General features: G+C 37.5%; 1 protein-coding gene across 1 annotated transcript; it reads left to right on the top strand.

The window, feature by feature from the left end:
* The first annotated feature begins 6,750 nt into the window (after window positions 1–6,750).
* On the top strand, window positions 6,751–11,123 carry LOC148657232 (GTPase IMAP family member 9-like). Its single transcript, XM_088644422.1, has 2 exons — window positions 6,751–6,774; window positions 10,527–11,123. The coding sequence occupies exons 1-2, from the start codon at window positions 6,751–6,753 to the stop codon at window positions 11,121–11,123; spliced, it is 621 nt and encodes a 206-aa protein (XP_088500548.1).
* The last annotated feature ends 1,109 nt before the right edge of the window (window positions 11,124–12,232 follow it).

Genomic DNA, 12,232 nt, shown 5'->3' on the forward strand with positions numbered 1-12,232 from the left:
TGTTTTGAATAAAGGTGACAATAAATGAAGGAAAAACTATTTGTCAGTTGTCATTTTTTAATTTCTGTTGTAAAAAATGACCATCCTTCTTTATTTTTATACATTTCATGGTATTTTAATTTTTGAACAGTTCGTTCACTATTTTGATCACAGAATTGTGATAGACAATTATTTAGGGTCCTTTAAATTGTTCACAATTTTAAATTGAAATTAATCCAAATAATGAAATAGTTGAGTGAAATAGATCATAGGAGGAATGAGAAATTATCATTTTCCTTTTCCACATAAGTTGTCATTTATTCTTATTATTATGTAGGCTACTTCCTTATAAAAGAAATTATTAATTCAGATAGACTATTGCTTCCATTTGAGCAACTTCCTGATCCTCCCGTTTCTAATCAGTGAAATAAATTTCCAGGACCCAAGATGCCATGGTTATGCTGTAAAATTTTCAGTTGAAGAAAGTGCAACTGCTGCAATTGTGGTAGGTTACAAAATTTCAACAATCATCAAAAGCATAATGATCAATAAATACTAAACAAACTTCCAACAGTTATAAGCATGGTTGTGAATCTCATGAACACAGTGAGTGAAGCTAGCTTAATGCCACCTTTACAAATAATGTGTAAATTTGATTTTGGACGTGTTCGTACCTTCTTGTATTTAGATTTTCATAATCATCATAATCTGAATCACTTTTCATTACCAATGATCTTACTTTAATTATTTCTTAGACTGCTTAATTAGAACTTTTTTCCCTGATGCCAGTTACAGATTTCGAACTGGATAGTCAGCCTTCTGTTAGTGAGATGGTTTCTCAGAGTCATCACTATCAAATATTAATTTGCAATGTCAGCTGGGACTTTTCCTATACAATACAATGATTGACAACCTTTGGCAGATACCAAAGATATGAGGCTACTGCTAGAAGCTGCTTAGGAGATGGTCTCAAATGACTTGAAGTTTTCATATACTGTACAAATGTGCAAATGGTGTTCAGATGTATAAAAGTGACTGTAGGAGTTTAGCTTTAGTTAGATCAGTTTCTAGAACTGTTTAAAGAGAGTTGGTAGCTTTTCTCTCTCTACTTCTCTGTAGACAATGTCTACATGACATTTCACATTTCACATGACTTTTCTGCTTAAAAGATTGTTTTTACTCAAAACAAAAAGGCACCGTGAAAACAGATGAGGACAATACAAGACAGACGGTCAGAGTGAATGACAACAGATTAGATCTTCCAGGTAAGTACATTCTTAATTCTGAACACATTCAGATTCACTGCACCAGGCTACACATAACCATGCATCAGAGGAAGTGTGCTCCATGCATGTGTTCCAGCTTCCTATTTCATTTACAAAGGATCAACTAAAAATGAATCATGTGCTAAAAGTAGCCAAGGTCACATATTTTGATCCACAATTTATATTATTAAAGAACATTCTTCTAACTAGCAATAAAAGTCTTCCAGGTATTAACTTGAAAACTTATGGTACAGTATCTCAGGTGCATAGTGATTTTCACAAAAGAACTGTTAATACAACTACAGTATATTGTTGTTGTTCAGATTTTAAAATAAGAACATCAGAAAGGTTACAAACAGAGGGGGGCTCTCTGATCTGAATGTTAGAATGTTCATATGATGTGTGGGCTTCTAAAGGTGGATGCTGCACATTGGTGGTGGTGGAGGGGAGTCCCCATTACCTGTAAAGCGCTTTGAGTTGAGTGTCCAGAAAAGCGCTATATAAGTGTAAGCAATTATTATTATTATTATTATTATTATTATTATTATTATTATTATTATTATTATTACATTTTCTGTGCAATATCTAAAAATACACCTGTTCACAGCTGAAGAAGGCTCCATGGCCTAAACGTTGTGTTTTCTTTCTTCTTTTTTTCAGCATGGAATAAACCTATTACTTGTTCCTTTGCATATCTAAAAACAATATCTCTTTTTCTGTAAACAAGCATTTGACATATCAAAACAACTAGCGATTACAATTAAAGATTAATTGATCAATTAAAGATTAGCAAAGTCATTTAAAATGTGAAGAACAATTATGTACATACAGTATACAGGATACTCATTTGGGAGTAACCTATGCTGAGTAATAAAAGCTAAGAGATTTATATAACATGTAAAAACATCATTACAAAAAATAAAAGCAATTAATTCATTGTCCTCTGCAGTGGTATCCATGCTCCTTTACATTATATCAAATGAAGAATGTTGTAGCACATTCCACAGTTTGAGCAAATGGATTCATAAACCCTTCTAGACTCGCTATGTGTGTAAGCAGATCAAAATAGATCATGAGTAAAATCTCAAATGGATTCCTCCCAGGCCTTTCCAAACCGACACTGCTCAGGTTGCGGCACATTGCCATGAAGGAAATGTACCTGGCGGGGGTCGAGCCAGGGCAGGAGGTGGTCTCACTGGTCCTGGGACAGCCAACCCAAACCATAATAATAAATAATGCTGTATTTTGTGGCAGTAAATCACCAGTTATGTTAAAAATTACAAATTGCCTCATTTTCACTAACATACTACCTCCAACATACTAACATGCTACCTCCCATCAGCAGAACAATACAGGAGTAAGACCAGACAAAATGTTACCAAAGCAACTTTTGTTTTCTGGGCACTTCAATTTTAATCATACAGATAATGCTAGTCTGTATATATATGATTATGTTATGCACTATTTACCCCAGCATTGAGTTTTGGGGTCTGTTTTTTCTTCAAATGTATCTACTTGAATATGCAATTCTTCACAACAATAGTTCTCATTGAGGTCAAAGAGTTCAATCTTTGACTCGTTTTCCAGAGAATAGTTTTTCTGAGGATTGAGGATAATTAATGTGCTCTTTGGTGAACTACGGATGGGCAGCAATGCTCTTTTGGAATAGCAATGGTTTCATCCTTGTTATCCTATCATTGGCTACCATGCTTGCTCAGTCATTTTCTGATAGTTAAGTCATGTATTAGTGAGAGCGACCTACAGTTCCTTGGATGTTACACTGAGGGTACTTTGTAATTTTCTTAATGATATTGGACTATCATCCACTATCGATTGACAGTCAATTGATGGAGCCCCAACTCCTTAGAAATGGCTTTGTAACCTAATAACTGTATCAGTAACTCTTTTTCTGAGCACCTCAGAGATTTCCTTAGAATGTAGCTTGACTTGCTTCCACACACTTGTACCATATAGAGAAGTTCAGACTCATGTTTCTGATTTTACATAGAAGAGGCATTCCAAATCAAGATCGACCTAATTATTTAAACATTTGATTCTAATTATTTCCTTAATTCATGAAACTAGGGATTCGTTTACTTTTCCATATTCCCTCTACTTTAATTACTCATTGTTTGTTTAATTCATGAATCATTTTGTTTCAGGAGACATGGCCTTTTACTTACTGTACATACATTTTTAAATAAAAGGTCATCAATGTATCTCACAGAGTTCTAAACTGACCGTCTTGATTCTTTTTCTGCATTGTTTTGGATTAAAGAAATTGTGACAAATGACTTTCTCACTCCTGTGGGAATAGTTCTTTCTTTCTCTATCTCACTATTCACAGAACAGAGATACAAAAAATACCTACCATTGAGCATTAAAACAGCAATATAACATTTAGCTTTCGATTTCTGTGAAACCATCACATGGTTCAGGAATTATATTGAGAAGAAAGATAGCAAATACAATCATTTTTGTGTTTCATGGCTTCCAGCTTCCAACCAATTTTTTGTGGTATTAGCCTGTTGTGATAAGAGATATGAAGAGACCCTATGATCATGTCTCCATGCATTATTCCTTATTATTCCTTCATTCCAAGTCCATGCAGACCATTTTGAAATGTCAGTCAAGTGTTCTGAAAGGTCCTATCACGTTCCAGGAAGGAAAATAACAGATCTTATGTCATAGTAAAGAAATTCCACACTCAGTAAGACATTGGTTATGAGACCTATGACAGAAACCATGCTTCCAGCCAATCCCTGTTCAATTGCAGTATATTTGCATTTCTTGAGTAAAGTCTCTGATTGTCCCCCTGTGATCTCAGTAATGAAAACAATTAATACTTTCATTTTTTAGGAAGCTATTCCAACCCTTCTGCTCCCCCCAATCCACCACCATGTAAGTTGATATTCCTCTGAGGAGGGTAAAGAATCAAGCTCTTGTGAGCAGCCTTCCCAAAGTGTCACAAAGTGTTTTACATCTACATTTACTTTTTTCATCTAGATTTCTGCATACAGGTAAATAAACACTAAAAGTAAAAGCAAGTATTAATGTTGAGATAATTAATGGAAATATATAAATGTATATTTCTGAAATCCAAAATTATATGTGCTTTTTTATCAAACCTAAATGAGGGTAAAGGGAGAAAAAATATTAATTTTAAATAAAAATGCATATCTTGTAATTTCAGATTCAACAATAAATTTAGAAAAGAGCCATCATTAACATCATTAATGGGTAAGTTTATAAGGTAATGATATCACAGTCAGATTGAAAGAAGTAAAAAGTTTAGCATACTGTATGTATTTTGTACTTTGTAAAACATATAATCCATACTATTCGAAAAACTTAAACAGTTGGACTAGTGTCCACTAGTGGTGACGCATGAAAACATTTTTAAAGGCCTTTAAAAAAGAATATCAGCTTTAACAACATGGCAGTGTAGCTTGTTCCATTCTTTCACAACCCTGTGATGCATGTTATCAGTTTTAAATTCTCCTGCATGTAGCTTCCTCTTGTGTGCTCCTGTTTATTTTTCACTAATGTTTCTGAAGAGGCCTGTGGGATTGACATTGCCAGTGGTTTTGAGAATACAGTTTTGAACATTTGAATCATGTCTGTTTTGCAGTAGCTTTTGAATTTGTAAGAAGGCTCATAACACAATCCCCTTGTAACATAACCATAATATGGTTAAATGCCTATGTGCATAGAACGGTTTTCAAAAATCCCACAGTAGACCACAAGGTGAAGTTTATTCAGTTCTAGTCATAAAGTGACACAAATTTCTGGGTTTAAGCTAACAAACAGTTGATCATTTAAAGGGGAACTGCAGTCCCAATTTCTCAGACTGCTTATTAAATCACAGTAACAAAATAAATTAACAGTATCGCAAACCTTTATAAGCTCTGAATTAAGCATTAAACCATGAACTTTGTGAAAGTACTGTATAGTTGCTATGTTGTTGCAAACCCCTGGTCTCACTATGGGCAAGAGCCCGAGTTTGCACAAACTGTGACATGAAGTGGCCCTTCCTGCTCACTAGTCACTGTAATGACTAATGCAATGTGAGGTATGATCGAATAAATACAGGTTGTACAGCAACAATTCACTACAGAATTCACTGCAGAAATGTTCTAATGTGATCTGCATCCAAACTTAACAAATAAATTGTATTTGTCAGCAAAACCGCTGAGAGAAGTTGAGAGAGCTTTAGCAAGTCTGTGATTCCATCAACAACATAATTGCCTGCTATTGAGGTAGCTTCTATTTCTTCTAATGTATTATGAACTGTACAGTATGTATTTACTGTATGATATTATAGAATTTAGGTATAAGCACTTAAGTACCTGATTACATGTCTTGTTTTTCATTTTGGTTCTCAATACATCATTTGTGTATTTACAGATTGCATTTACTCACCTATAGCAGGACCTGCTGCTCATTGTGAAAGGAATTGAAACTGTTATTTTTTAAGATTTACAGAACATAATGTGGTTTTGATATTATAAATCATGCATACATCCAGTAGTATGGTATGAACAATTTTAAAAGACTTTGTTTCTCAGCATACAGAAACAGGAACTGGGATATTTATTGTAATACCCAAGTAAGGGACAGAGTCATTGAAGATCATGATATAACTAACTTTAACTAATACTAAAGGAAATAGAGGTATGGAGAACCAACCTGCAGGTACAATTACTACAAGTCTCCAGGATATAATGGGAATAGACATACCAGTCTGGGAATCTTGGTTGACTAAGCTTTGAGCTGCTGTCTATGCATGACCCAGCTAATCCTAACAATTTCTATGACTGGAGGATAAAGCAGAATCAGCATGGTCCAGCTTTCTTTGGGTCTTTTTGAATGTCATCTTAACTGACTCATGATTTCCTGAATCACGATTATATCCATGAATACAACAATTCTAGATACACATACACAATAATAATAGTTATTAGGTTATATTGAAATGTAATTTGAGTCTCAAAACTTTTATAAAATCCCATCCAAGAATGCTTTGTGCATGCCCTTTTATGGATCTAATGACTTCCACCCATTTTCTGTTATGCTTCAATGGCTTTTTCCTTCTTAAAGCTCTCATTGAACTTGTTGAAGGGTTACTAGTATTTTTACATTTCTGATCATTTCAGATATTTCTCTAGAAACCAATATTATGTACAGTATGTTTTCACTTAAGTAAAACACTACTTGTTTTCACACCGAAGCAGGTGCTTACCAAGAACCCCATCACGGCAGAGGGTTTGTCAGAGGCAACAGAGGGTGGCGGAGGTCAGGTAAGTAGTTGAACACAAATGGTGCTTGGATTTGAAAACATAGAATAAATGCTGTGACATCTGAGGGGGGGATATATATTTAGTATATATATTTGCATTTCCCATCATTTCAGATATATTCCCTAGAAACCAATATTCTGTACGTTTGCACAGCTTAAACACTCCTTGTTTTCCTGCTTGAACAGGTGCTGACCCAGAACCCCACCATGGCAGAGGGCAGCAGAGGTCAGGTAAGTAGTTGAACACAAATGGTGCTTGGATTTGAAAACATAGAATAAATGCTGTGATATCTGAGGGGGAGGATATAAGTTTTTTTGAAAATGTAACTTGAGCTTAGTAAGGCTGATTTGTCTGTGATTTCCTGGTTTAGTTTTTAGTCACTTTTTATATACTGTACATCCGTTTGGTCTTCCATTCTGTTATAAGGACCTTGTTAAATGTGTGGATCATATGGTTTTGGAAGGTTACCTGAACCTCCGGTCAATCATGTACATATTCTGGGAGAATAGCACATGTGATTAAACCTTAGACCCTGTTGTAAGTACTTTCAACCACAAAACCCAAACCATGTGTCCTGGGATTCCGAAACACCAAGAGCAGGTATACAGTATAACAGGTCCTGTGATCTAGTGATAATAACCACACCAACCCTTATATGACCATGTCCTCTGAAAACATGGCCAGATGTGATAATTAACACAGTGCTTAACAACCCAAATTCAGGATAGCGGTGAAGTTGATCTGCGTGAATTCAAATCAGAACTGCTTTGGTTTATTAAAATGGGTAAGTTTATTAGAAATAACATGAATACAAACAAAGGCATATGGAAAGAGATGAAGAGACGGATGAAAATAAAGACTTAGAAAAGTGCAAGTTGCAAGTTAGTAAACTCAAACCCTAATTCAGTGTAAAAGGCTTAAAGTTACATTAAACTTTTCAAGCATTGAACCAAATCACAAGGTGAATGCAACCTATTCCTTTAAGACAGTGGTGTCCAAACTACAGCCCGCAAACCAATTGCAGCCCACCACTGTTTCTGAAACGGCCCGTGAGTTAATTTAGAACTATAATTAAATTTGACCCAATATTAGGTAAAAAATGCATACAATACATGCAAAATACATCTCAAAACTGTAACGATCCCTGCCTCCCGGCAACGGAGGAGGCAGAAGTAGGCGTAGCCCCTATCCATCAGTTCACCTATCAGTTTTCCCATTCACCACCATACCCCCGTCTCATCCAATTAAACACCTGTCCTTCCCTACCTCGTTGCTCAGTATTGGTTTTCCCTTTCGAGCTTCCTGGTTGCGCTACTTCTTCTCTGTGTTTGTCTTGGCTTTCGGTTTGCAGTTTTTCCCTTTGGACTTCGGCTTGGATTGGTTACTTTCGCTCTGTTTTGGATTACTGGCTACCCCTGGATTCTCGGATTGCTCTACGGACTACGACTTCGGATCTCGCTTCGGCTTTGGTACTCGTTCCCTTTCGGATTTCTGGCTTCCCTTGGACTCTCGGCTCGTTCCTACGATTACGGTTTGCTTTCGGATTACGACTTGGTTTTGTTCGCTCCTGCAAGTGGGTTCACTCACTGGTTCGGTCCCTATTACCGAACCCATAACAAAAACTGATAAGCTACTACCTCTCCTCCTCTTTACACTCTTCAAAACTTTAATTCTCTAAATTAACATTACCAAGATTTTTGAAATGGCAGAACCAAGGAAATGAAAAATTAACAGTGAATGCAGGAGATTCAAGCCGCACTGGCAAAATACTTTTTTACTGCGTTCAGAGGCACGTACTGTATGTCTGTTTATTTGCTGAGAATCAGTTGCTGTAATGAAGGAATATAATGTAAGGAGACATTATGAAACAAAACATCACGAGTCTTTTTTTCCCACTGCCAGAGCAAACATTTTCTCTAATTACACTAAACAAGAACCTAATGAGATCCAAGATAGCAGACAGTCACCCCTGTGATGTACTAACACTTGACTTAACAGTGATTCTTCAGTCCAAGGCACATCATAACTGTTCCCATTAGTAGAGTTATCACTAGTGAGTACAATTTGTGAAATCTTACAGGTATATTAAAATTATGTAATATCATTATTTATAAAGGTCATTTCAAGCTTACAGTACAAAATATTAAAACTCACCTATTAGGGTAGTCCCCTAAATTAAAAGGCAATTTGATTATTGGAACGCACGTATATCTGGTGTTATTTGTTTATTTTTATGATTTGAGGTAGCCTGTGGCTACCTGATTCCATATTTTTGTTTCTCCATCTGGCCCCCAATAAAACGTTTGTACACCCCTGCTTTAAGAGGTATGCAAATGAGAGAGCATGGTACAGTATGTTCCTATTGTTTATATTCTGAATAGCGGGGAAGTAGGCATCACCAGATCCATGGAGATTTGTTAGGCGAGTGGTGCTGTGACCCATCTCAGGAGCTGATCCAGCTTTATTGTGGATGGCTTGTAGATGGGCTGCTGGTTGAGCACAGGGTGGAGCAGTGTATCGGACTTTGCTTCTGTGATTCAGTTGAGCTCTTTGCTATTTCTTTTCCTTTGTACGCTAGCTTCCTTGGGTATTGACGTCCCGTCCTTCTTGAGCCTAACTTCCCAGACTTCACTTCCCGGGCTTAACTTCCAAGGTGTGGTTCTTGGCTTGCCCTAATTATCAGCTTCAGACAAAAGACATTCCAATGTCTTTCCTGCCAGAGTTCTGATTGGCCAAATCACATCTGTGATTTGCAGATCTCTCCTTAAGGAATTTTTATTGCTTCAGGGGAGACAGGATAAAAGGTCCAGTATTTGGGAAGACTCATAACTTCTTTTGAGTAAAACTGTTTTGAGTTTGATAATTATGATTAATTCTGGCTACCGACACACAGACCCTTCTAGCGTTGGACGTTTTGACTACTCTTTCGTCTCGCCCCTTTTTGGAATTGTTTGCCTCGCTGCCTTCTCCAGCCGGACTCCGACCTCTGGCCTGGAACTACTGACCGCTCTGCTGCCTCGCTCCTCTCGGGCTCGTAGCCATCGGAATCTCAGTAACCTGCACAGGGTTCATAACTACTCATTTGTAATACAGTGTTGTGGAATGACCTTCCTCAGACTTTACGACAGACAACTTATTGAACTCTCTTCAAATCTGAACTGAGGACTTATCTTTTTATCAAAGTCTATATCTGATTGCCTACATCTATAAAAACCTGTGTGCTCTTTTTTTCTTCATTTACTTTAATTGTATTTTTTTGTCTTTTTTTTCATGATGTACAGCATCCTTGGGTTTGGAAAGATGCTTTATAAATAAGTTATTATTATTATTATTATTATTATTATTATTATTATTATTATTATTATTATTATTATTATTATTATTATTAAACTGGTTTCTACAAGAAATACTTTCTAGCCATTGTTTTCTTTGTTTTCTCTCCCTGGTTCTTTAGAGTAATGAGTCTCAGTTGTCAACAATGACCTTATTTCTCAGGGCATGGAAAAACACAACCTTTATGTCTTCTAGTTTGGTAAAAACCCAAATTCAATTCAACTTTATTCAACTTTATTCATTCCTTTGGATTTGGTGCTAAGGGAAATTTAGATAACAAAGAAAGTTTGGGAGTTTATGAAAGTGACCTAAGGCTCCAGAGAAGGAGTTTAATCTTTATATTTGCTATATATAAGAAATTTGAAATTAGCTAGAAAGATTAATTATTTTCTAAACTAAGTGAACTAGAAGAATCTTTGTGAGGCTTTTTTCCTGTGGGAGATAATGGTATACAATTGAAAGATCCTGGCCAGGAGTGCTGTGACACCCCCAGACTGTCACAAGTAGAAAACGTTTTATCTCTTAATTATCACCCAACAGCAGATGTTTCTTTCTCCTCCCCTTGCTCGAGAAGCTTTCACTTTCTTGTCTCGGTTTCTCTCCAGATCAAGGAAGGCTATTCAGCCCATGACCAAATACTAATGGAAAGGCAGATAAAGAAGAGCTCAGGATTGTGCTGGTCGGGAAAACAGGGGCTGGGAAAAGTGCAACTGGAAACACAATCCTGGGCAAAAAGGCATTTGTCGATAAGTTTAGCAAGACCTCAGTAACTAAGGGCTGTGAGAAGTGTAAAGGTGAAGTCAATGGGAGAGATGTTGTGGTAGTTGACACTCCAGGCCTTTTTGACACAGATTTGCCAGAGGAAGAAATTAATTTGGAAATTGCCAGATGTATCACTTTGACTTCCCCGGGGCCTCATGCAATTATCTTGGTCATGCAGCTTGGTCGATTCACACAGGAAGAGAGAAAGGCAGTGGAAATGATTCTGCAACTTTTCAAACAAGAAGCTGCAAATTACACAATTGTGCTTTTCTCTCATGCAGAGAAATTGAAAGGCAAAGCAATTGAAGACTTTATTAGTGAGCAGGACCAGAGTATTCAAGAGTTCATTGAGAAATTTGGAAAGAGGTATGTTGCTTTTAACAACGAGGATATGGATGATCATGCTCAAGTAGCAAAACTCATGAAAATCATAAATGACATGTTTGTGCAGAATGGGAAAACCTACTGTTCTAATGAAGTGTAGCGGCGAGGCTTAATAATAAGAAAGAATTAAGTGTTCTGAGCCTTCCCAAATGAGGCCCCATTTCTCTGTTCATCTCTGTGGTGCAGCCACAGAGAAACTATTCATGCAAGCTGATTTAAGGTTTGATAAGGACAGCTCCCAAAGGGGGATGCACTTAGCTAAGCCTGGCTATCATGATCAATGGTCATCCATTGGCGCCTATCTGTCTAGGGAGTGCCAGTTGGACATCTGGACTGCATTACTAAGTGTCAGGAGTAAGTGACTCATATCTCACCTTGATCAACCAATCAGGGACTGGTAGGGCCGAGTAACCCACGTGGGACTCTGATGCCCATGGAACTTTCAGCCAATTAGCGAGCTGAAGTTCCTCCAGGTAAAAACAGGCAACACAGAGAGCCTGAGAGATTCAGAAGGGGAGATTCAGTGAGATTAAGAGATTCTGTGGACTTTCCTAAAGGGAATTCAAAGGAGAATTCCAGGGCAGGACGGCCCTGGAGCAGAAGGCTCCCAAGGGCAGGACATTCTCGCAGCGCGCCTCCTGACCATCCTGAGACTCAGCCCGGACAACCAAGGAACGGCCAGTGTGTCCGAGTGCCAGAACTTTCCTTTGTTCTAAGAGTCTAGAGTGGAGGTTGCCAGAGAGTAACCAGCAGCAGGCCTCGTGAACAGGTCGGAACTGTGGACAGCTGAATCACTATTCAGAACTAGCTCTTCATCAGGAACGAACCGGTCCTCTTCTTGACTTGCTGGGACCCACAGTCATCTTTTCTCCTGTGCACAAACTTTGCTAGTTAAAGCCAACAGTGAGCATCAGCAGCGCACCGTCGCAAGCCGCACAGCACAGCCTGGCACCGAGCCAGAGAGCGCGGATTGGACAGCAACAGCCTGCAACTGTTTCTTTGTGCCCGCAGGAGATCTGAATCCCCAGAAATTGGATGAGTATTCAACTTCACTGCATTACTGCTCGAGAATTCAATTGTTATCCCAACCAGTTGATATCAATTTATTTCCTAAGAGTTATGTACTTGTTTTAAGTATCTAATGTAGAAGTTATAACCAAGTTCATTTATGAAACGGTCTTAATGAATGATATACTGAACGTATGTCCT

Source organism: Lepisosteus platostomus, chromosome 8 (genome assembly GCF_059453375.1).
Source record: "Lepisosteus platostomus isolate fLepPlt1 chromosome 8, fLepPlt1.hap1, whole genome shotgun sequence".
NCBI lineage: Eukaryota > Metazoa > Chordata > Actinopteri > Semionotiformes > Lepisosteidae > Lepisosteus > Lepisosteus platostomus.